The 24,897-nt window shown below is 54.9% G+C and overlaps 6 protein-coding genes across 6 annotated transcripts; 3 read left to right on the top strand and 3 right to left on the bottom strand.

The window, feature by feature from the left end:
- Positions 1-629: 629 nt before the first annotated feature.
- LTHEOB_6455 (uncharacterized protein) lies at positions 630-1,600 on the top strand (the record flags this gene model as incomplete). Its single annotated transcript, XM_035515713.1, has 2 exons — positions 630-985; positions 1,075-1,600. The coding sequence occupies 2 exons, from the start codon at positions 630-632 to the stop codon at positions 1,598-1,600; spliced, it is 882 nt and encodes a 293-aa protein (XP_035373038.1).
- A 4,220-nt stretch (positions 1,601-5,820) lies between these two features.
- On the top strand, positions 5,821-6,183 carry LTHEOB_6454 (uncharacterized protein; the record flags this gene model as incomplete). The annotated part of the gene is made up of 1 exon (XM_035515712.1): positions 5,821-6,183. One exon carries the CDS (start codon positions 5,821-5,823, stop codon positions 6,181-6,183), a length of 363 nt encoding a protein of 120 aa, XP_035373037.1.
- A 575-nt stretch (positions 6,184-6,758) lies between these two features.
- LTHEOB_6453 (MFS allantoate transporter) lies at positions 6,759-11,374 on the bottom strand (the record flags this gene model as incomplete). The annotated part of the gene is made up of 5 exons (XM_035515711.1): positions 6,759-7,347; positions 7,405-7,930; positions 7,978-8,864; positions 8,917-9,518; positions 9,572-11,374. The coding sequence occupies 5 exons, from the start codon at positions 11,372-11,374 to the stop codon at positions 6,759-6,761; spliced, it is 4,407 nt and encodes a 1,468-aa protein (XP_035373036.1).
- An 8,485-nt stretch (positions 11,375-19,859) lies between these two features.
- LTHEOB_6452 (60s ribosomal protein l27a) lies at positions 19,860-20,147 on the bottom strand (the record flags this gene model as incomplete). The annotated part of the gene is made up of 1 exon (XM_035515710.1): positions 19,860-20,147. The coding sequence occupies one exon, from the start codon at positions 20,145-20,147 to the stop codon at positions 19,860-19,862; it is 288 nt and encodes a 95-aa protein (XP_035373035.1).
- Positions 20,148-22,026: 1,879 nt separating this feature from the next.
- On the top strand, positions 22,027-23,115 carry LTHEOB_6451 (2-amino-3-carboxymuconate-6-semialdehyde decarboxylase; the record flags this gene model as incomplete). Its single annotated transcript, XM_035515709.1, has 1 exon — positions 22,027-23,115. One exon carries the CDS (start codon positions 22,027-22,029, stop codon positions 23,113-23,115), a length of 1,089 nt encoding a protein of 362 aa, XP_035373034.1.
- Positions 23,116-23,207: 92 nt separating this feature from the next.
- LTHEOB_6450 (uncharacterized protein) lies at positions 23,208-24,179 on the bottom strand (the record flags this gene model as incomplete). Its single annotated transcript, XM_035515708.1, has 1 exon — positions 23,208-24,179. The coding sequence occupies one exon, from the start codon at positions 24,177-24,179 to the stop codon at positions 23,208-23,210; it is 972 nt and encodes a 323-aa protein (XP_035373033.1).
- Positions 24,180-24,897: the final 718 nt, after the last annotated feature.

The following is a 24,897-nucleotide window of genomic DNA, read 5'->3' as shown; positions in this document are numbered from 1 at the left end:
TCTCGCAGTCGGTCCTTGCAGTTGGCCCACCCACTTAGTCTTTGCAGCCATTCTCACAGCCGTATACCTTGCAGCGAACAGTAGTATGGTTGCATGTACCATTACTTTCCAAAGACTACCTAGCTCCCGCTTATGATGCTTCGCTGTAGTTCTATGCGTAGATACCCTGTCCAACAATCCACGAGATGATTATATCAAGATTACCAAAACAAGCCGTATTAAGCTACGTCGTTTGGATGACTTACCGTACACGTTCTATACTAACAAGATGTCCGTACTAGGCGGTTTGCTTTGCCTTACTTTGGTACAACAGAGCCCTGCTTTGAAGTAGTAGAGGCGTCTGAAAGCTGGAACACATTTACAGGATCCAACACTCAGTGATTATCCACCTCCCCCATAACAGACCTCAAGTCGAAAGAACACTCGGCTGGTAACACAAACACCGCACCGCTGTCTCTACCCGAAACGTCAACACCCGGCCTGCAAGCAAACAATCACAGCCCGCTAGAGTTCATTCACAGTCCCCCAGCGTACGTATCTAACCCTCCGCTTCTTCCTCCTCCTCCTACACCCCAACCCTCAACCATCTACTGTAAAGCACACTCGACCACTGCAGAGCCTCATTCAGAATGCCAGACCCCCTCGACCTCCCCGACAACCTCATCGTCGGCGACGGCCACAACTACGAAACCGCCTACCTCGCCATCCGCGACCACATGCACCACCTCAATGAATGGGCCACCTCCTTCCCCCCACAACACCCCGCCCGCCTCCACCCGTTCATCCTCCACGTCCTCAACAGCCTCGAGGCCGAGACCGACTCCCGCCCAGGCTTCGACGTCGACACCCTCTTCGCCGCGCGGCCCCTGCCCCTGCGCATCCCGCTCCACGTCATCTGCATGCGCCCCCAGGCCGTGCTGGCCCGCTACGGCTGGGTCGAGCACGAGAATATGGGCCGGCCGGACTTGTATGCTGGGTTGGTTGAGTAAGTGTCTTCTCCTCCTCCTCCTCCTCCTCCTCCTTCTCCCCCTCCCCTCCCCCCTCCACAAGCCCACAGCTAACAACCACCCGCAGCACCCTCCGCGCCACCCACGCCCCCACCCCCGTAACCGCCGCCCGCGCCTGGCACCGCGCCGCCAGCGACGGTCTCGCATCCACGACATACGCCGACCCCGCGTATCTCCCCGCCGACCGCCACTGGCCGGACGACGTATACGGCGACGGTAACGTCAACAACGGCGACGGAGGCGAGGGCCGAAGCAACAGCGGCAACAGCGACTTCATGCGCGTCATGCGCAGCGGCGGCGCCGATCCGATTGACAGACCGATCCCTGGATCGCCGGTGCCGCCGGGGCTGGATGGTCGTCTCGGTTGGGGAGGGCCGTGGGATGGTGGGATGACGAGGGCGGTGGGGGTGAGGAGGAGTCAGACGGGTGTTAGGCGCCTCGGGGGAAGGGGGTGGAGGCCGTTGGTTAGGAGGAGGAGGGGGGGGATTCGGGTTCAGGGGGGGAGTGGTGGTGGGGTGGAGGGTGGAGAGGATGATGGGGCGAAGGAGGATGGTGATGGTGCGGAGGGTGGAGGACCTGATGGTGATGCTTGAAAAAAACGCTTGATTCTGGTTTTACGAGAAAGTGGATCTGGATGGGCTTGGGTGTGGGACTTTGGGATGTGGACTGACATGGCTTCGGGTTATTTCTGCCGTCCGAGCCTGGATTTAGATGCTGGTTTGTTCTTACGAGTGTGTGAGGTTTTTTCCACAGCGGCAGGTGGCTTTTCCTCAATTTAGAAATCTTGGGAGATGCATTGTAGCCAAAGGACATTGTGTTGCATGCCTCTGTTGTTCATCGCGAATGCCATCATCGTGCTTGAAAGATGCACGTTCTATTGTAACCGCGGCTAGCAGCTCGCGTTCAGCGGGAGCATTGGCTTTCCGTTGTCTGCTGCCAGTGTCCGAAGGACCAGCAAGTGGCAGCAGCGTCCATTAGCTTAGGTACGCGCTCAATCCCGCATCAAGCACCAGCGCTGCGGCCTCCGCACACGGTCCGCCGGGCTTCCTCAGCAGATCCATCCTGACCTGCATCTCCATCGAGTTGTCAGACCATTTGCCGAACAGGTTGCGCACTCCAGCGCGAAGGATCAGCTGCAAGCCATGCCTCCCGCATGTCAGCTCTCGCATCGACCCCGCGTCCACGACTCCTAGGAACATTGTAAGCGGCGGGATCCACAGTCCCTACGTCTCTGAGTGCATTCGGGCGCTGATTCGAGTGCCTCTGCCGGTGTCTGTTTTGTTAAGAAACAACAGTTGCGCGCGTCGGCAGACAGCGAGTCTGCTCTCGCACGCTATGCCGGCCGTGTGACAGCCTCGTCGTCAAAGCTGCGGGTCCACCGTCCTGAACACAAGTCGCGCGCAATACTAGCTGCTGAAAATCCATATCTGTACACATGTGATGAACGCCTGACAGGCAAAGAGGGTGCTGGGAAAGCGAAGCCGCTTCGGCTGAACGTCAGCGTTGGTACTTCTTTGTCCTTGCAGTAGGAAACAGCGCAGCGGAGGAATGGGGCGGCCTGTAATCGCGATGAAACATTGCAAACTCTTGAACCGCATCAATATTTGTAAAATAAGAGAAGTACCGCCTACTATGACCATGGGGACATCATGGCGAGGCCCGCAGCTATCGTTCTACAGGTGAAGCTGCTGCTTTGAACAGCCGCGATCTTGGTGCCGCGATGCTGGACGGGCTGCACTCAGCCGCCGAGAGCAGATAGCAGGGCTTCTCAGGCCTGACCTACGCCTTTTGCGTGGAATCTTGGCATATTTGGCGGGTTTAGCGCATCTGGACAGTGTCATCTAAGCTGCGGCGAGGAGCCGTGGCGCGCGACGACCCGTTGCGCTCTATTTCTTTTGCTATTTGCAGGTACGCGATGCTTTCGCTGGCCGTTTCGGGTCCTTGGCTATGCAGAATCTATGACAGCGCATTTCCTGCAACCAGAGTCCGCTTCTTGCGGGAGTCGGCGGCGGATGACACTGAAAGATCTGGCCTCACTTGTGCGTGCAGGCGGGCAGTCGTGCCGACAGCCATTCAAGCGGTGTGATTCGGACTCCAAGCATTGAGGCGGCCTTCTGCCTTTCGTCGCCCAGCTCGCGCGCTCCAGCGGTTAGCGCTGTGCCTGGCGGGAAGATCTGGGTTGCGCTTTGCTGGCACAGACATGCGGCCAAACCTGCGCGCTCTTTGCCGACTCCGACGAAGGACATTTCGCACTTTTGAGCTTTGATCCGGGTATAGTGACAGCCTCACGCTCACTGTCTGTGGCATTTCGTGAAGTGATGCCGCATGTTACGCTGCGGCCCCGGCTCACCGCCATTCACGTCGACAAACGTGAAAAACAATGAGAGAATGCTCGCGCGCACTGGTCTTGAGCCATTCCTCCAGAGCCTATCTGGCGTGGGATAGCCACCAGCCGCTTATGAAGACCGCTCGTCTCCACGCAAGCGTGATGGATTGGCGCCGTCGCATTGTCATCCGCCCACCCACTCGCAGGTAGCTCTATGAAAGGATCGTCAGGGCCGCTTTTGCGTCGTCGAGCGCTGTTCTAGAGGTCTTAACTCACTGCAAGCGCCGGAATGCTCGCCGGCGCATTGCGTCGACGCGTCGCGATGGGCGCATTGCCACCACCGCTGCCAGCGCTGGCTCACCGCGGACGCCAGGACACAGCGCTACAATGAAACAGACTGGAGGCACGACACGAGCATGAACACGGCGCAAGCAGGCAAAACATACAGCGGTCAATTTAAGGCTACTTCGCTCAGCGCTTCTCACCCATCTCTGATTTCAGTTTTTTTTTCTCTCTTCCTCAAAGACCGGCTCAAGGCCAGTCGAATGACGAAAAGATAAAAAGAATTGGTCGCGTCACCCCGAAGTAGTGCAATACGAGGGACACTGTGCACCTGTGACATGAGCGATGCTCAGCGGCCCCAGGGCGGGTTCCAAAAACTAGTTTAATCAAAAGACCAAATCCCCGTAGGGACGTTCTAGAGATTAAACTAAAAAGAACAGCTACTGCGCTTGATCGAAGCCAAAAGGCAAAGAGAGCGGTGAAGAAGAAAAAGAGGAGCTGGGGCGAGGAGTAGAGGGGTATTTATAGGCGCGCCAAGACCGCTCCATCTGGCCGTCATGTGCGCGCGTTGACCGGGGGTCGACGAAGATGGAAGCGACGCCTGTGGGTGCTGGGCGAATGCGCCAGGCTGGCTGCTTCTTTTGGCGCGGGGTCCGGGCGGTCGTTCGTATGGCTGCCTGGATTCTGGTCACGGGTGAGGCATTTGGCTGCTCGTGATGGAGGTTGGGCGAGCACGAGGCTCAGGCCGCTGCGGGCTTTGGCAGGCGCGCCAGTTCGAGGTCCTTCTGCTGAGGTTGCTCGAAGATCTGGAAGTGCGGGTGAGCAGCGGGCGCGCTCTCGTGTTGGTCTGGACGCCGCGGCATGCGAGAAGCGGTCGCGTCCTCACGTCTCCACAGGCCCTCGCTGTTCGTTTCTTGGATGATGTTCAACATACTCGGGATCAGGAGCTGAAGAAATCCCATCCGAGGACGTTCTGAAGTGGTCGCTGGCCCGAAGGCTCCTCATTCTTGACGGGTGAGCATCTGGATCCCATGCCACAGTTCTCAGGCACAGCATCACTGCGGCTGGATGCCCCCCAGAACGTCTGGCTGGAGTGACAGACATTTTATGGGCAGAACGCAGGGGGTAGATTCTCTGTTTGATCAGAGGGTGCCGCATTCTGACCCACAGCCACTGGGTCGCCGCAACGCTAACCTTCACTATTTTGTTTTGACTAGAAAGTCTTTCGAGGGAGAGTAGGTGCCCTCGCTCCGGAGCTTGATGTCCTTCTGCAGGTATCTGACTAGGCTTTGAGTGCAAGTGGAATATGAAATTATGCCCGAATTTTCTAACGCCTGCTATTTCATGTCATGGGTAGTTGAAGCTATCGTCCGGACGTATATGTAGAATTCTTAATGCGACATTTACATCCGGATGATAGCTTCAACTACCCGGTTATGATTTACGCTGGAATTCCTCCATGTCGACCATCTACGGGTACATGAGGGAGATCAGGTTCAAGCTGCGGTAGCATGACAAGTGTGGCTTTTCTAAAAGGAAGGAGAGGAGCAAGCCCCTGCTGGATAGAGGGCCCTGGCTGTGTACCACTACTCTACACAATAGTCAATGCGCTACCTTCGAGGAGATTCAGCACAGCATACCACCGGCAGATCAGCCCCCGGTATCTGGGCTGGCATCATTCTACGAAGCGAGGCTGAGTGGAAACCACATTTTCAATAACACCACAGCCGAGCTGGGCGAGGACGATGACGCCGTCTTGCACCATGTCTGCACGAGCCACGCTGCCTAAATCTAGGGTATAGTTGTCCTTCTCGAAGTCGTCGACCCACGAAATCTCGCAGTCCGAGCCGATCCCAGCAATCTCGACAGACTTGTCTGTGTCATTGTGCACCCAGACTGCCTGTTTCGTGATCCACCAAATGAGTATAAAACAGAGAAATGTCTATCCACTTTAACATCTTAGATCAATAAAGCAGCCTTTGAGAACAATGCATTGTTTCCCCACAGCGGTACCGAGTTAGCCACGGAACCAGAAACGTAGAGCAGGGTCTTCATAACCCAACAACAGTCAAAACTCGGACTCGACAAGGCAACAGAAAAAACGTTTCGTTCGTGAACATCGCACAACTCACCCCCTTCTTAAATCCCCCCGAACCCAGCTCTCCCCACCCCAGAACCTCACCTCCCCCCAACCCACCCACCAAAATGCCTAAACAACACCTCCGCCGCGTCCCAGGACGCTCCAACCTCCGCTCCACACCCACAACCACTCCCACCACAACCACTCCAACCGCGCACAGCACCCCCTCCCTCCGCCGCATCCCCAAAGACCCCAACCTCCGCTCCTCCTACACCAACACAGACATACTCGTCCCCGCGCCCCTCCGCATCCACAAAGCCACACCCACCTCTACCTCCGCCGCAGCGACCGCGAGAGTTTCGCGGGAAGAAGAAGCGAAGACGAAGGAGATCGAGGACGAGATGATCAAGGGCAAGACGCAGGCGGCGATACTGGAGGCGGGCGAGGAGACGGGGGTGGAGTGGTGGGTGCCGGATGTTTGTTTTTAAGTTTGAGCTGAATGAATGACAAGAAGACGATGATGGCTAGGTCATCGGAGGCGATCATGGTGTGGTTGTGCTGTGGAGCCGGAGCTCTTACTGCAAAAAAATGGCGGGCGAGAGAGAGCATGTGACGAAAGTTGTAGCACGCCCCACCGGTGACCTTCAGCTAGCTGGATGGAGACTTGGGCTTTAACCGAAAATACTGAGCACCGTGGGCACGCAAGACGGGAATGACTCAACTTGGAGGGGTTTACATGATACAATATGTGGAAGCGCATAGAGCTGAGAAGACCAAATACATGACATAGCTACTTAAACAATGAATACAAGAGAAGAAGCCAGCACGAAGTTATTGAGCAATTCATCCCTGATATCGAGTAACGTGATCCCTACTTCCAACGCTGTCAGCAACAACAAGGCCAAGTCCAAGTAAGAGAGAGCTAAGGCGCAGTATTCGACGACTACGTACGTACGGAGAAATCCTCGAGCAACAACAACAACCACAACCAACATATCATCGAAACGGCGCGCGCCAAGATAACCCCAACATCACGAACCAGCAGATCCCCCCTCCCTCAATATCACATCCACCACCGCCCCCCCAACCCCTCCAAAAACCCCAGATCAACCCCAAACCAACTCTTCCACGGATCGACCTCGAGCCGCCACGGGCGGGTATTAACCGCCCACACCGCCGCCGTCGTCAATCTCCTACACTCCTCCCTATCGCACCCCATAACCAAAAACGCATCCTTCCGCACAACAACCTTCTTCCCAAACAACCTCCCCCGATACGGCTCTATGCGGCCCCTCGCACTCTGATGCACGCTCCACTCGCTATACGGCATGTCCTTCGGGATAAACTTCCACTCCCACATGCGGCCCGCGCCGTCGGCGAAACTGGTGTTGTCGCGGTTATCGAAGCCGAGCATGAGCGGCCAGAAATGCGGGGCGCTCCAGAGCTTGAGGACGGAGAAGACGGCGCCAGGGTTGTCGCGATCGAAGCGGCGCGCGTGGTCGAGGAGCGGGTCGATCGAGTGCGGGTCCTGCAGCGTCGGCGGGAGGTGTATTTGTGGGATGGAGAGGCGCCAGTCGAAGTAGACGTCTGGTTTGCCCGGGCGGTCGGGCTCGGTGAGGCAGACGGCGGGGCCGTTGCCGGTGGGCCAGTATCTGGTGGTGGTCAGCTGGGAGGAATGGGGCAGTAGAGGAGCGAGGAGGGGAACGTACGAGGGGCAGATGACGCCTTCACGGTAGAGGTGCGCGACGGTCGGGCGCACGACGAGGTTCCAGTGCTCAGGATAATAATCGATGACGTGGCGGCGGCCTTCTTTCGTCTTGCTGACACCAGCATCCCATTCCTGCCAGTGCTCCTTCGGACGCGTCTTGTTCGAATGCGGCGAGCGGATGTCGGGCGGGTGGGCGGCGCGCGCCGGCTGGTTCAGCAGGAGCGAGCTCTTGAACGACAGGCCCGTCTCCGAGTTGAAGAAGGCGGCATTGTCGCCGAAGAAGATGGACGTCAGCGTCCAGGCCATGTTCATGTCCCGCTTGATGCGGCGGTGGCTGTCCCTCTCGATGCCCAGGTCCGCCAGGAGCTTCATGCTGCTCTTGACCCGGCGGAGCATGTGAATTGTCGATTGTCCGCCCAGCTTGGGTGTGTCCCACTTCTCGAGCTCGGTCATGAGGCGCGTGTACTCGTTCCAGCGCTCCTGAGCGCCCGGCTCAAGGTCAGCTCTGTGCCAGCACTCTTTGAAGCCTGGACATGTTAGCTACTGCAATGGTTCCTTAGGGGAGGGTACTTACAAGCTGAACGCTCGCGCTCCATGTGAAGTTCCCAGTCATCCTGGAACATATCTACCAACTGCGCCTTCTGTTGAGTCTTGGTGAGCTTCTTTTCTTTCTTGGGTTTCTTCGTCAATGCCTTGGACTCTTCAGCTTGTTCCGCTTCTTCAAGGCGCAGCTTCTCAACTACGTTAAAAACCTCGTCATATTCAACAGCAGAAGCCGGACGGACTTCTCTGACATTGCTCCACAATTCATCCCAATCGGAAGCACCTGGGAATTTGTACTCCTTTGTAGCCTTCTCAAACACTTCCTTTTCCTCCTCCGCGGAAGTCGGAAGGGGAAGCTCGAGATGTTCAAGCAGGGCCTTCATGGGAGGGGTGTCCTCAGGAACATCTGCGAACGGGTCCTTCACATAGTCCCTAAAGGGTGGGGCTTCCTCAGCATCCTCATCCACTGAGCTATCTTCATCTTCCCAGCCGTCGTCTTCGTAATCGTAATCAGTCTCGTCGTCACCGATGAACTCGTCGGACGAGTCGAAGTCGTGCATGCCGTCGCAGTCGGGATCATCACACTCGGAGCCGCAAGAATCGCTGAGTTCATCATCCGTGTCCAGACCATAGGCGAATCGCTTCATGGACGGGCCGAAGTTCTCAAAGCGGTGCATCCTTCCCTGAGTGGCCAGGAGTGCTTCTCCTTCGTCGTTCTTGCCCGTGTCCTCGGATTCCTTCAGCATACCTTGGGACTTGTTGGCTGACTTGTGCTCCCATGGGAAGAGTATTTCGTCTTCGAGTCTGTCCGCTTCGCTGTATCTCCACTCCTTGGGCATGTCGTCGGAGAGCTCCTCGGCCGACTCGGCATCGTCGGTGAAGAATTTGACGCGGTTGGAGTCGCTGTTGATATCATCCCTGGGTAGGTGTGTCAGTCTCTGTTCGTCAGGGATGATGGAAAGAAACTCACCAGATGCTCTGCACCTTACCCTCCTCACCCGGCCTGATATCCCGCGTGCGCTGCGTCTCCTTGTCGCGCGTGATAGTCTTGAGAATATGCTCGGACGGCTTGTACATGTCGAGGCCGCACTGGAAGCGATGAGCTTTGATGAGGGCAGTCTGCACGCCGTTGTACAGGTGGGAGAAGTGGAAGCCCGGCTCGAGGTCCCAGATGATGACGTCGTAGTACTCTTTAAAGTTGAAGTGCCACTGACGCTGCCTGTCCATGTCCTCGAAAAATTCCGGGCCGACCTCCTTGACAATGTTCCACTCGTTGCGGGAGGCGCGGCCCATGCCCGACTTTTCGCGGATGAGCCAGAGCTCGCTCTCCGGCGGCTTGGCCAGGATGTTGCCCGTCTTGACGTCGCGGACCAAGACGACCATCGAGTTGGCTTGCATGACAATGTACTGGATGAAGCGGCGCGAGACGGGGTCGTTGCGTTTGAGGCAGGCGCAGATGAAGTTGCGGGCTTCGAAGATCTGGTGCTGGCGGCCGTAGTGGCTGCGGGATCCGGTTTGGTGGTGTACCGTGTACTTGTCGGCCATTTCCATCTGGAAGTACGGTATAAAGCCCTGGGCCTGGGAGTTATCATCTGGAAATTCATTGCGAGGAGAGGGGAACATACTAGCTGCAGCACCTGTTGGCGCATTTGATCACCAACCCAAGCGGCCCAGTTGCCAGACGGGAAGTACTGATATGTGGCAAGGATGCTGAGCTCGAAGAACTCATTCCAGTTGCGGCACAAGCTGACGGCCTCAAATAAGGTGCAGTCCTTGGCCATGATGGAGAACTGCAACCAGCCGCCGCGCGACATGGCCTTCTCGCTGGGGTAGTTGTAGATGTACTTGCCACAAACTTTGACGCGGATCTTCTTGATGTGGTACTGGCCTCGGTCATCGATGTCACCAAAGTCGACCATGGCGCCTGCACCGGCACCAATGGCCTTGTCTCGCTTGTCCTTCAACGCCTTCTCGCGCTTGGTTTGGTAGGAGCGTGGGATAGCGTTGGGTCGGGTGATGTGATAGCGATAGCTACGCGGGCGAGCTACCGTGGTGTCCTTCTCGTCATCGTCTTCTTCGTTTTCGCCGCGCTCCAAGTCGGCACAGGCGTCGCGGAGTTGCTGCAATCCCGGTTGCTCCATCTCCAAGCAGAGGTCACGCAGATCGGTGTTGGTCACTTCCTCATCAGCAAGAAACTCGTCGATGCTGTTGGAGCGAAGGGCAATGGGGAGGAGAGCTGCATGGCCAAGGACGAGGCGGCAGAAGAGGAGCTGCTTGATCTCGGTAATCTGGGAGAGCAAGCTGTCGATCTCGTCATCGGGAACCGGTGGCATGCGGTCTTCGATGGCGGTAGGGTTCTCGACGGTGCCGCGTAGCTTCCAGCCTGGGCCGCGCTCGACCTTCTGTCCCTCACGCAGGCGCCGACGCACGTCGTCCTTGTTCTCTACGTGCACTTCGCCGGGCTTGGGGCCTTCCTGCTGAGGTTCGTTGGCCTTGGCAGCCTTCTGCCTTGCCCGCTTCTTGGCGGCCTTGCTCTTGGGCGCATCCGCAGCCCTCTCGGCTGCCCCTTCGCTCGGGGCCGCTGTGTTCTCAATGTTCTTCAGCGGCGTGCGGTTCTCTTCAGCCGGCTTAGCCTCTCTATCGCTAATGACATCACGCGCTGTCTCCTGCCACAGGAAGAGGCGCAGCAGGTCGATATAGTTGCCACGCTCATCCTCGACCGAGTCCTCGATGGGGTCCCAGTCCTCATCCGACATGTCGCCCTCCTTCGCACGTTCCTCCCACGCCTTGTCCAAAAAGTCATCCTGGCGCTTCTCCTCCTCGCGCTTCCTCAGCTCGCGCATGCGGGCTTCAACCTCCTTCCAATGGCGCTTGAGCAGCTGCGCCTCCTGCTTGACCTTCTTCTTCTCGGCATCGCGAGCGGCCTCCTCGGCATCCTCGAGCGCACGCACCCACTTGAACCACTTCTGCTGCTCATACAGCACCTCGGCGGTGCGCCTCTCGACCCTCTCCAGCGCCCTCAACACGGCATGTTTCTGCGACGCCAGCGCATCCAAGTAATGCTGGTGTCCGTAGTCGAGCTGGAGCGCGTAAAAGCGCGAATGGTGCAGCTTGCGGGCGCGGATCACGCGGTCGAGCAGGGCGTGCCGTTCGAAGAGGTGGTCGTGCAGCTGGCGCAGCTCGTCCTCGGACGAGATGGAGGCGAAGTCGACCTTGGACAGCGGGGTGCCGGCGGCGTCCTGGGCGGCGAGGAACGGCGGCGGGTGAGCGATCAGGTGGTCGAGCGCGGCGTTGCGCCGCTTGTAGCCCTTGTACAGGCCGTAGACCTGGCGCGCGTGGAACTGGCAGAAGAGCCCGTTGGCGTTGGTCGCGGCCGACGTGCAGCGCGTCTCGTCGGAGAGGTGCAGCGCTTGGCACTGCGGCGCCATGGCGGCAGGTGTCGGATGCGGGTCTGGGGGAGAGCAGTGCGCGGCAGTGGTGCGTAGCGACGTGTGGGGGAGCAATTGAGGGTGTTGGCGGGGCAGAGGTGGCATTTTTAGGCCGGCGAGCTGCCAGGGACTGCCTGCGGGCGACGCGCCGAGGGAGCTTGGGCCATGGACGCGTCGTAAATTAAGTCCCGGCCGCCATCCATGCAAAATCCCCGCGGGGAAGTGCTCCGATGCGGCCACCCTTGTTCCTTCACACTCAGTCCTACAGAGGGGTGCTGCAGCCGATGGCTAGCGCGAAGAATAGCAGGGCTCTAGAACATAGCGTAACTATGCTCCAGTCTCTGCCTTGGAAAAATTAACATATGTAAGTAGTTGAAGCTATCGTCCGGACGTGTATGTAGAGTTTTTAATTCGACATTCCCGTCCGGACGATAGCTTCAGCTACCCATGACATGAGTAAAAATCAAATTGACGCTAGCCATCGGCTGCGAGAGGGGACTGTACACAAGAGCCGCCCGTGCGCCGCCCCATCTGCAGAGGACGGCAGCTTGCTTTTGCCTGTATATGAACCTCACCGCCTCACTGACACGACTCTGGCGCGGTGTCATGCGATTCTGCCGTCTTTGGGGGCCGAAGGATGTGCATCAAGATAACGGAAACACAGCGACCGCATTAATTAGCCCAACAATTTTTCATCGCAAGTGATCCATGGTATCCTCCAAGCCGAATCTATCCCGCCGCCGCCGCAGCCAGCCAATTTTTTACACATTAGTCTTGAGAGCCACCCGTCGGAGCTTTCTGGGGATAATCAGAAGCTTGGCAATCCGAGTCCTGCGTCATCAGCTTTATGATCAGTCATTTGGCACAGCTCAGGGACTTTAACTCCGTTTTCTTGCCATCGATCACAATTCCCCGCTATTAAAATTCTATACATACGAATGGGTAGTTCCGTTCGGGGCGGGTTTCCCTGGATCACGGCACTTCTGTAGCTATAACAAATCTGAACTGTCAGCCTCACTACCCGTGTGATCAGCATGCACGCCTGTGGAACAACAGAACGATATCTTTCCATAGCTCTTCCAACTTAACCCCCATTCAGGGCCTATTCTGTTCCGGTGGATGATTTGGCCGGTAGAATCGCTACTTTTAGACCTGTTCCGAGCCACCCCTTTTGCTCCCTTTTCCCTCTTTCTCTCTCAGATCCTATCCATTCCATGCATACAGTAGCGAATCTACCAGTGTCTAATTTAACACAACAGCCTTGAATTTTCTTTTGAGCTTCAGCCATTCAACGCAGTCAACTTCACCCAGACCCGTCCGATACGATATTCCATTTGATGTTCGAATCGCCATGACGTGCATCATCCATCTAAAGCCCATTTGGAATTTGGGCAAGCTTGATGGGTCAGCTTCTTTAATACCGCTCTGAAGGTCGATATCTTCATCCTCGCTCAAATCATATCTGTGTTTCCACACCCATGCCGCTGACAATCCAAAGACTTCCAACTCCAAGGGCCCTCTCTGTAGCATATTGACAGCCTCAGAATAGTCTGAGCGCAAATCATAGTCAAACTTGCCAATCCGTTGACGGCCGTGGAAAAGGTCGAACTGTCTATACGAAGAAGCCGATCCCAGCGTCAATACAACAGCTTGTGAGTAGCCCAGCACAACACCGGGTTTGCGACCGACTTCAATTTGTTTCTTATCGAACCGTTCGAGCAATCTATACCTTTCCTGGCTATCTGGGTTGATGCCACGGCATGCTTCGAAGAACTCCTTCTTGGTCGGCCAATTCTCCCGGAACAAATTTGCGTACTCTCCGATTTTTCCCTTGAAACGCAAATTGTCTGGAAATGGCTCAATCATGCAACCGTTTCTCCATATAATACTTCCTAGTGCAGCGTCCTCAAGAGCATGATCTTCTGCTCGTGGCCAGGGAGCTTGGACAGTGTCGTTGCCATCAAGAAAGACCCATGACGCGACCGGGATGATTCGATACGAATCATCATACTGGCATTGGCCTTTAACCGAGGCCCAGGACCATGATGGAAGTGCAGAGTTGCCTTGAGATTGTCGTTTCTCACATGGAGGACACCGTGCCCTCCAAAGGAACGCATAGTCGAAATCTTCCAGGGGAATGGCAAAGCGATGGTCTTTACCAAAAAAGGAATTGAGGATACCGGAAAACCCGTTTATTATGTCCCACTCGTAGCCGAATTCTCTCTCGGTAATCATCTCTACGGCAGTATTATACCGCAAACCACCGTCAATGGATTTGTCGCTGGACTTCCAATGAAACTGTGGAACATGCCCTCCGGTTGCCCACTCTTGGATGTCAGCTTTCATGAGATTTATACGATCATCCTCGTAGAAGAGTCCATACTTTGTGAAGAAAAGCAGACGTGGTGAAAAGATAGCCTCCTGGTATGTCCACCCTCGCTTATTCCACACGGATACACCCAAATCCATATGGAAGTACCACCGCGAGTCCAACAAACAGAAATCGCCCATGAAAACTCGGTAGAGAGGCACCCGGTTCAAACTGACGCCGGGCAAGCCATGTGTTGAGCTCGACCCCTCTGAAGCAACCAGTGTAACGAACCCACAGCGGTAAATGTCTCCCATGGCGTTAATCTGTTCCTTTTTCGACGGGTTGTTTTCTTCGTCCTCATCCTGCAGAATGCAAAGTCTGTCGACCCATAGATACCGCTTGCCAAGAGCATAACATGCCACGATGGCATCTTTTACAGTTGCTGGAACATCCGAACCTTCGATCACACTCCGCTGCTCCAAGTTGTCCCAGGTTCCAAGGCTGTTCGGTTGTTCGAAGATGTCGATAGTGTCAAGGGTAGCTTGGTATGACGTATCCTTTCCCCATACGTAGCTTAGACACACGTATTCGCACGGCTTCCGTGCTCGTACGACACAGAGGCTTTCAACATCGATCAGGCGGAAGTCAGTGGGAAAACGATCCAAGTCGTCCTTTTTAGGACCTTCCTGGAACCACTTCTTGACCACTGGCCAAACGATTTTGTCGGAAACACTCCGACTGATCGTCAAAACCGGCTGTGGCCCCAATCTCTCTGGCTCTTGCAGTAGCAAGAAACGATTGGAATAAGTACGAAATGAACCCAATATTCCAATTTTCTCATCATCGCCGCCCTTTCCTCTTACAAAGACCCAAATCCCGGCATCGCTCATGGGACACTTGAGAATAACGTCCTGGTTAGGGTCGAAGTGATCCCTGCGAGCGACTATTGTGGAGATTACCAAGCAAATGATACAGATGTCACTGCGTGATAACATGTTCGGGATCGTGTCCATCTTTAACTCTGTCCTGTCGTAATAGCCACCCTTGAACCAGTCTTTTACGCGAGGGTCTGCGCAGAAAGCGCAACGATTTTGGTTGTCGTCCTTTCTGTGAAAATATACTTTGGAGATATTTCGCAGTCGTTCTCTAGTCCGGTGTTCCCTCCAGGGATGAACTTCCTGGCGGATGAAAAGGCTCCTGCAGATGGAACGAGCATTTTTGGTTTTGCGCAACCCTGGCCGGGCGCTGGCCGTGGCCGAAACTTCCTCTTCCATGTCCCGTGTATTCCAGGTGTGGGCCACTCTAATACGAGGTTAGTCAGATGGAGAGGAAGATAAGAACTGAAGTATGGTTGTTTACCGAGTCTACTGTGTTGTTTAGCAGGTATTTGCGCGTTTGAGGGCGCGAAAGTATACAGCGAAAACGTGTTGGGAGACCTTTGGCTTTTCCTGGTTTCCGGCATAAAATTGGTATTTCGAGAATAGTAATAATGGAGGTTTTAGCAGTCGGAAAGATGGCCCTTTAACTACCACTGTGGAGTCAGGATTGCTGCTGCCTTGCACAATTAACAGGCGAGAATCGGCCGCTTGCCATCTTCCATTGGCTATTTACATTGCCACTAACGGCACTGCCTTAGCGCTAGACACAGGCTGGCGTGGCTGGTATGTACTGTGTGTGTTGGCAAGTGGGGCCACTGGGGACTGTACGGTATCCGGTCCCCACATAATCAAAATCCGTCAATCAGACACTGGTAGACCTACAACGTGATTATTCAAACGCAGAAAATAAGGAACAAAGCCATGTAAGCTGTGTGGTAAATGCTGGAAACCTCCATGTTTGCGAGACATATCCTTTCCAATCTTCTAAGCTTGGATGCTAATAAGACTCTCATATTTATTTTGTTCCGGGTTGCCTATGGGAAGCATTACGCTTTACGAACTAGGCTTTCTAATATCTCTGTGTGTAATTATTTGGCAATGCGTGCGCTTCAACTTAGTTTCCTTGCAAGAGGTTACAATTGTTATACATATTATTACAACTCCATGCTGCGAGTTCGATGCAGGTGTTTCGAAACGAAATGTCATGATCGCAGCACATCCAGCAAATCTCAACGGGGACAACTACGTCACTAAGGGTCCCTTGTTCAAGTTTCGACCGTCAATGAGGACCCTGATGACACAATGAACCGCACATATGAGTGGTGGATACATATAAAAACAGCATGGAGCCGCACTGCCGTTACAAGGCTTAGTTGGAACACTCTACACTCATCCTGTCCCAAATTCCTGGTCGCAAACGTAGAAGGCCGTGCTGCTGCTGCACACACTATCTGGTCCTTGCAATTTCCACCGTAACTTCTTCAAGTCGACGTCCTTGGTTCACCAGCCTTCCAGACATGGCGTCGTCCATTCTCCTCAGTCCGAGAAAGGCGGTTTATCGGCCCGGAGATGAGGTCAAAGGGTTCGTCCAGCTCTGCGGCCAAAATATGGACGAAGTGGCCTGTGTGCAGATCACATTTCTGGGTCAGCTGAAGTCCAAAGCTTCCAGCTCCGCCCAGATGATCGTTCTCCCTATGGTCGTTTCCTCTATGATCCTTCTCCCCACGGTCAATTCCTCTATGATCGCTCTCCCTCTGCTGGTTTCCCCTATCGTCTTCCCCACAGAAAGAGACCGCGTCCTTCTATTCAAGAGGGATACTTTAACACTCTACCGCGACCGGAGCACAGTCCAATCGTCCACACGCATGTGGGAATTCTCTTTCCGCTTCCCCGTCTCCATCATCCCACGCAGAGTTGAAAGATGGGAGACGGGAGTGGTAACGAAGACTTTTCGCGAGCAAGCCTTACCTCCTTCATGCCGCATTGAGACGTCGCATGGCTATTGCTCTGTGTCGTACACCTTGCAAGCCACCGTAAAATTCCACAAAGGCAAGCCTCAGCACTACTTCAGGTCCTTGACATTCGTTCCCACAGCCAGCGCAAACGACATGTACCCCGAATGGATCAGATACAAAAACGGAAACTACGTAGCTCACGGGTCCGACCTGCTACCGAGACCAGCCCCCAGTGCAGTAGTATTGGGGCGCGAGAAGATCATGTCGCTTTGGCCCAAGACAAAGCTGCCGACGCTGAGGCTCGAGATGAGACCCTTCTTCCCGGCCCACCTCCGCGTTGGTGAGCCATTCCGCATACGTATCCATGTGATTGTGCAGGAGCCCCACGACCGCGACATACCTCTGCCAAGTGTGCCAGAGCTGTATCTTGAGAAAGCCGTTGTGTCTATCGAGCGTAGAACCAACGTCACGACCGGATTAAATTCGTTCTCCAGAAATAAGTATATATTTCCGAAAACCATCGCAGGTCCCAGGACTATCTTACCCGGAAGCAATATCGTGGAATTCGATCAGAAGTGGCTTCTCCTCTCTCCGCCAATAAGACTTTCCAGCATACGGCAGGAGGACTCGATCTACATGATGTTTGTGGTGACCACAGCTGGAGGGAGACACAAAAGACGCTTCAAGCTGGAGGCGAGCATTGACATTCAAAGGCAAGCAGCCAGCAATACTTTCATGCCTCGAGTGACGAAGACCCTCGCTACATGAACATTATAGGCGCTTTGTGAAGCATTTGGAGATGATTTTCCAGGCTGGGTGGCGAAATTGTAGCTTTGGCATGTTTCAGTATCTTCATATCATATGGACCGGCTTCTTTTTTTCCGCAAACAAAATGCGGGCCCAAAACGGGCCTCGTATCTAAAGTTGTTGCTCTCTTAATAGAACAATACTACTCCCAACCAGACGGGAACTTTGTCTTCAATATAGGCACGATTTCAGCAAGGCTTGATATGTTGTATCTTCTGGAAAAATGTTGACTCGAGGCAGCTGGATGGATGACGTCAGCGAGCGGGGAAACCCGGGCAGAGCAGCTGACCAAGTACCAGTAGTTACATCCTTCGTCAGCTGCGCCATCTCCCATCCTCTCCGTCTACAGTGAGCGTTCCTCTGGCTGTTTCATCTCTCATCTTGCATCTGCAGTGAGCGTCTCGTTCGGGTGTTCCATCTGCTCCCATCTCCGTTCCCGTCATGCAACATGTTCGGGTGCCTCCGGCCTCCTGGTTCGATTTCGGGAATTCGAAGAGTATCCAGCTATCCAGCAGCCTCCAGCAGACTAAAAGCCGTCCGACGCACGCAAGTCTCGGTCCCGTTCACTACGGAATCGTCCCGCAATGCTCCCGTTCCTCCACCGCCCCCCACCCCTGACTCCGCCACTCTTTCCGTAAGCTGGCTGGGCTATCAAGTACCCATCAGAACAGTAAAGCCGAGCAAGCTAAGCATTTTCTGATGCACTCAAACCTCAATTACCGTGGCAAAACTGTCCCGCAACGTTCCCGTCCCGCAAAGTTCCCGTCCCGCCACCTTCCCCCTGGCCCCCCAAATCACTTCATAAGCTCTCCCGGTCGTCAGCCATCCATCAGAGCGCGTAGAACAAGCCAGCGTTGGTGGTTTAGTGGTAAAATTGATCGTTGCCAAGCGTTGCAGCCTCCTCCGGCCCTCCTCCACCAAGAGGAGGCACCCCCAGGACCTCAACACCAAGTCTCGATCAGCCCCGGGTTCGATTCCCGGCCGACGCATCTTCTTTTGCTGCCCTAGAGGCTGCTGTTTTGCTGCGGAGACGGTCGTGGTGTTGAAGGAGAGCAAAAGTTTTGGCCCCTGGCGGCAGCCACGTGCAGGCCGCAATCGGGCAGGAACAACCTAGCAGCCTCGCGAGGACTTCCAAATAACGGGGAATTCCATGTTTCTCTGCGAGAAGAGCGCTGCGGGGCCGTCTTTTTTTGGTTGGTGGCGATTATTGGTGTTGAGCGCTGGTTTTGATTGTGCGGGCCGGGCACGGACGGGTCTCGGTGGTGGACCCTGAGCCGAGGCGGGGCTAGACGGTGATCGGGCCGGCCGGCGGCCACTTTTTTCAAGCTCTCGCGGGAGAGCTGATGCTCTGCAGATGTGTGTCGGAGCGGAAGGCTGGGGTGAGGAATAGCAGAGGCTTGGAACGGGGAGGGATCTATGCGGAAGACGAGATTCACGCCTGTCATTCGTTGCTGCTCCACCAGCTTAGAAATGCATGAGGGAAGGGAGCAATCGGCCAATTTTTAGGACGAGATGTGCATTTGACCTTCCTTTCTCTGCTGGCCTCGGCGGCAGTGTCGCGCGCGGTGACGGATTCAATTACCCATGGCATAAGCGAGAAGAATCACGCAGCATTCAGCTGCATCAAACCTCTGTAGATGTCAATGGCAGCATTTCAAAGTGTAGCCCGCGCATGGCTGGTAGACTTAAGCGAGCCAAGCAACGGCAGACGGGAATAAGCATCCCTATGCACTGCAGGGCTGACGCGTGTAATCAACACGCATTAGTGTGCATGCAGCTGCATAGAGGAGGTCAGCTTTCGGCCAATTACGGCGCTGCTGGTCCAAATCCGAAATGAGATGGGGGCGATATTGCTGCAGCACAGCCTTCAAAGTAAAGTAGGGATCCGGGGCGCCGATGGAGAGCTTGGGAAAGATAGTATCGATCGTTGGATCCTACAGTGGCAATTCCGGCGCGTTGTGTCAATATGATGCATTAAATAGTGGTTGCGGCGAAGCTATAACGGCGAGGCTGCGGTAAAATTTAAAAGATGGCGTACAACAACTCAATTTTCATGCTGTCAGCATGCCAAAAGACAGTAGTCGGTTGCCAATAAGCTCTATACTATCATTGCATTTACAACCGAAGCTGCTGAGACTGCATTCCTCACTGAATTGGCGATGCACAGCAGGGGCAAGTCGAAAACCCACATCAATGACTTGCCAGAGCTGCTGACACGCACAGCTTAGTGAAACATGGGCGAGAGGCCTTATCTCCAGCTGGTCGTCAAAGCAAGAAAAATACGGGGCCAATAATAACATCACGAGCCACAAAAACATCATGCAGCAGCAATTCACCAAAGGCAAATTAGGGTGACTGCAGCAATGAACTTACCTACTCCAAACCCTGGCCCACAGCCAATCCCCCAACAACACCCGCAGCGCAAGGGTTTGCGGTCAACCGTTGATTCCGCCTCGAATCTCCACCCAGCCACCGCGCTAGCAAGTCCCTCCCACCGCCCCTTCTCGTTCCATTGTGCAATGCGACCAGCTGCCTCACACGACCAGCCTCTTCAATCTTGCACCGAACCTCGGCGTTGACGCAGCCGCGGGGGCCTTGCGGAACAGCTTCGCGTAGCTGAGCAGGTTGACGATGGGCGCTTTGTCCGCAGGCTCAGCGGCGAGGCGCTCCCGGCGCTTCTCCTTTAGGGCGAGTGTGCAAACATTGTCAAGATTGACGACAGTGGTGTAGCTGCTGCTGCCACGAAAGGCCGCCGGGCGCGTTATGTTGTCGCGCGTGTTACCGGAGGACCGCGATCCGGGGTGTTTGCGTTGCAGAAGCATCAGAAGCCGGCCGACACATGGCGTCAATGTTCATAGGCTTTCAAAATGCGGGTCGACATTTTTGACTTTCGCGCGAGGTCGTTATCGGAGACCGCAGGAGTCCGAAAGTTGAGGTGGTCGTGGGCACATTGGCTTAGTAAGCCGTTTTTTTTTTTTGCCCGGGACCGGCTTTCACCCTGCGACGTCATAGCGCGCTGCAAGACAATCGACTTTCCCAAGCGTGCCTGGCCGAGAAAACTGCACATTGCTTATACACGATTTTTTTCCATCTTGATGCGGTCCTGTTATCTGGAGCGGCCGTTGGCATCTGGAAATTTACATCACGGATCCATCAAGTAAAAACAGAGCTGTCTTTCCCGATTTACAGAATCAACTTCTCCGCAGCTTCCTGCAAGTTGGGAACTCGCTGAGTGCTGCGCAGAAAGCCCTGGAAAAGGGTCCACCTCCTGATCCACAGCCACCGCCCCCCCAACCACACCAGTCCCCAGTACCTGTATATCGACTCAGCACCCATCCTGATCTCGTTCTGCTGCTTTTGGACATTCAGAACGTCAATACATAAGTGTTGTTTTGCTTTCTCACTTCCACAACACCTCCATCAGCTCCTCTAAGGAGCTTCTCATCTTCGATGGTCTAGTGGTGATGATTTCCGCTTGTCAAAGCATTTGCTCTAGCAAGCGCGGGAGACCGGGGTTCGATTCCCCGTCGGAGAGTTCTTCTTTTGCTTCCTGGATAGCCTGGGAGTCGTGGTGTTGAGGTTTCTTTTTGGGTGGAAAAATGTCATCTGCACACTGCACGATCTCGCCGGTGCAAGTGCGCCTGCCAAGACACAAATGACAGGCCTGTAACGTCGAGAAGAGACTATTCTTTTGCTCGTAAGTAGCGTGGGTGCGGTGCAGAAGTGGTGGTGTTTAATTTTCTTTTTAGCGGAGCGGCATCCGGGCGCCACGCCACAACGCGGCCCGCGCGGGGTAAGTAAGCCTGCCCAATGAAATTGGGGGAGTCTATATTGTGTGCCTGTGTTCCTCTTTTGCTGACAGATAGCTTTGTGCATGGTATATAGCAGGATGATGCGTACGAAGCCGGTTTCGTTAGTGATTCGACACATCAGCAGTGGAAGCATCTATCCAGAAATGAATGCGCAATGCCACTGGGAACATTTGCATCGGGATGAGATGTTCAACTCGCCGATTTGTTGCATAGTGAGTGGGTTTTTCGTTGCTCCTTTTGGTTGTCCGACCGAGTGGTTAGGCGTTAGCGAGGACGGGCCGAGAACCGAGAGACTGGTCCATGGATTCTTGGTGACTTGGCTTCTCTGTATTGGACCAGACTTCTGCATTGGTTTAATGATTGTTGAATTGACACCCATGTTCAGGCAATCTCTTCAATCGCCCCCATCAGCAGGCCGCCATTCTGTCTCGGAGGTGTAAGCTTTTCGCAGCCCACTGGGTCTGAGCAACGCCGCATTCTGACAGGCGTAGCTGCGCATGCAGGGGCGGGAAATGAGGAATGTTGAAGCAGGGAAACCCCCGCACTTCTCCATGTGACAATGTAGAAGCTCTGAGACAGCAGAGTTCCCCACACAACCAACATAAACGAGAGCATAACTGAAGATGATAGAACAGTTGAGTTCGCCGGTATGCATTCTAATAGGTTAAAGAAGAGATATCAAAGAGCACAAGTCTTATGCTACGATCAGTCAGCTATTGCAGGTGAGACAAAAGCTTATCCAAGACCGCCGCTTGCAGCAACGGGTTTCCCCGCATTTCCCGCTCTTATACTCGAGCAATGCGGGCACAGGGCATCCCGTCTACATATATTAAACCGCAGAAGAAGCCCAAATGTTCCTCCTCACACCAAACAAACAAATAAACACACCATGCCCCTCCTAACCCCCCTCCTCACCATCCTCAACCTCCTCCTCCTCCTCCTTCACTCCCCCCTCCCAACATGCCTCGCCTCCAACCACAACGACATCCCCTACTACACCCTCGAAGAGCACTGGGTCTCCCCCGCCCTCGCCCCCTTCCTCCTCCAAAACCACGTCATCCGCGCCCTCAACCTCGGCTCGCGCGCCTCGCAGCTTCTCCCAGAAGTCGGGCCCTTGCGCCTCGCCTCCATGGACGCCAACAACATCCTTATCCAAACCATCTCGCACGTCCCCGTGCCCGAGGCCCTCTACCTGCCCAACCTGACCGCGCAAGCCAACGACCAGCTGGCCGCCCGCATCGCCGCGTCACCGCAACCGAGCCGCTTCCGCGGGTTTTGTATCCTGCCGATGGGGCTGCCTGGCGCGGCGGCGGAGGAGCTGCGGCGGTGCGTGCGGGAGCTAGGGTTCGTGGGCGCGCTGGTCGACGCGCTGTTGCCGAACAGGCAGGCGTACGACGCGCCGGCGTACGACGAGCTGTGGGAGGTGGCGGTCAAGCTGGACGTGCCGATCTACCTGCATCCGACGCCGCCGAATCCGGACGAGGTGTTTGATGTCGGGGCGGGGTTGTATGCGCCCGCGGTGCCGGGGGAGTATTCGGAGTACGAGGCGGCGTCGTTGGGGACGTGGGCGTGGGGGTGGCATGAGCGGGTGGGGCTGAGCTTCATCAAGATGTACCTCGGGGGCGTGTTTGAGCGGTTTCCGGGGCTGCAGGTCGTGCTGGGGCATATGGGGGAGCTGGTGCCGTTTTTTCTGGACAGGACGGATCGGAAGGTGAGTGGGAATCGGTCGGTGACGTTTAGGGAGGTGTGGGGGTGCAATGTTTATGTTACGACGAGCGGGATGTTTAGTTTGGATCCGATGACGACGGTGTTGAGGACGACGGATACCAAGAGGATTATGTACAGCGTTGATTGGCCGCTCGAGTTCAACGAGGATGGCACGAAGTTCATGGCGGAGCTGAGGTCCAGCGGGCTGGTGTCGGAGAAGGAGTTTGAGGACATTGCTTTCAAGAATGCGAAGCGGCTTTTGCGGATTTAGTTTGTTCATGTCTCTGTTCGTCTCTTCTCATGTGTGGCGAAAAATGAGAGTATCGTACAATAAGAAGCTGTACACACGATTTCCGGTTGTAATTAGATGATTTGAACAACCTCATTGCTGAGTTCCTCCATCTCAATCTCCTGACATCGAGCTGCCCTCCTCCAACTCTGCCAGAAAATTCCCACGCGTCGAAACACGTTCTGCTCATCTACCTTGGAAATAAGTAGCCCCTGCCAGTCATCAATGAACAGTGCAGAAAACTCTCTCCCAAAACTCCGCATCTCCTCATCATCATCGAAGATGGCTCTTCCTGTAACGAACATTCCGGACGGGCGAGCAACGTCAGGGAACTCAATGTTCAGAGCGGGATCGCGTTCTGGATACCAGATGCACCGGGTGAGCGGGCCCTTGATCGTAGCCGATCCCGACCGCACCTGTCCGTATGGGTCTGACGCGCTAACGAGTTCCATTTGAACGTCGAGGACGCTTGAAACGAGCGCGTCGTTGTTGATGTAGCGGATGCTGCCGTCGACACTTGCCCAGCTCCAACTGGGCGCTCTGTAAGTAGTCTGTCGCTTAGCTGACGGGCCGCAGTGCCAGAGGAGTAGGGCCAGGAAGCTATCTCGGAACAGCCCTGCGGCGTAATCTTCTTGGAGCAGCTCTCCGACCTGCCGGGCGATGGCCGAGATGGCGACCAGCTTGTCATCGTTTGGGTGCGAGAGCTGCCGGTTGGTGTACTCTGGTACCAGTGTTATCCTCCAATAATCGAGGACATCCTCTTTGTTCCCGGGGTTGCGAGTGAAGAAAGTGGACGGGTTGGGAATGGTGAAAGGCGTCAAGGATCCCTCTTGGGAATTGATGGTCCAGAAATTACGGGGCCGCAGCTCGTTGAATACTACGGTTTCGCACTCCCAGATGACCCGGTCCGCGCCAAAGTGGAGAGTCCTCGGAGATAGTATCCGTTCTTGAAGAACCCAGGCCCGCTTGGAGAGTGGCCCATTGGCCAGGTCTCTCATCAGGAAGGGGTACGTTACAACAAGGTAGACTTCACCATGAGGCTGCATGGAGTGGCTATAGATAGCGTAGCTGTTTCCCCCGGACCTCCTGAAGCCCTCGCCCTCCTGAACAAATGCGCCTACATGAGGGTTGGAAGCATGGTCGATTGAAATATTGAGGAGGCAGTTCTGGTATATCTGAGCCATCGCCTCGGCTTGCTCCAGCCAATCTTGCCTGGATGATTTTCCTCGTTGGATGATGCAAAGGCTATCGATCCAAAGGTACTTTATGTCGAACTGGCGGCACACCTTTATCGTATCCTGGAAAGATTTTGGTAGCTTCTCAACTGGGATTTGTTGTTGCAGGTCGGCAATGTTATCTTCCGTTAAATGGAAAAACTCCGAAGATCCCCAGCAGTGACTCAGAGTTGCGTAAAATCCGTCCTGCTTTTGATTATTCGTATCGATGAGGCGGGCACTGCCGCCAACACCCAATTCAATCAGACGCTTGGGATACCAAGAGTCGCTCAAGTTTGAGCCCCTCTGGCACTGAGTGTGTTCATGTACGCAGGTATTAAGCCATTTCTTCGCTGGATTTAGAACATCCGCATGGCTTGTGTTGAGAGGTCCACTTAGAGGAGCATGGCTGCCATTTCGTACACGCCAAGGCTCCTCCGCTTCTATATCATCCTTGGCTTGAGTGACGGAGGTGCGGAATTTCGCAGATAAGCTATCCAAGTCGTTTTGAAGAAACTCCGAAGCAGCTACCAGGTATACTGTTGTTTTG

Source organism: Lasiodiplodia theobromae, assembly GCF_012971845.1.
Source record: "Lasiodiplodia theobromae strain AM2As chromosome Unknown scaffold_18, whole genome shotgun sequence".
Classification (NCBI taxonomy): domain Eukaryota; kingdom Fungi; phylum Ascomycota; class Dothideomycetes; order Botryosphaeriales; family Botryosphaeriaceae; genus Lasiodiplodia; species Lasiodiplodia theobromae.
The sequence above is the reverse complement of the archived record's forward strand: the minus strand, read 5'-3'. Positions and strand labels throughout refer to the sequence as shown.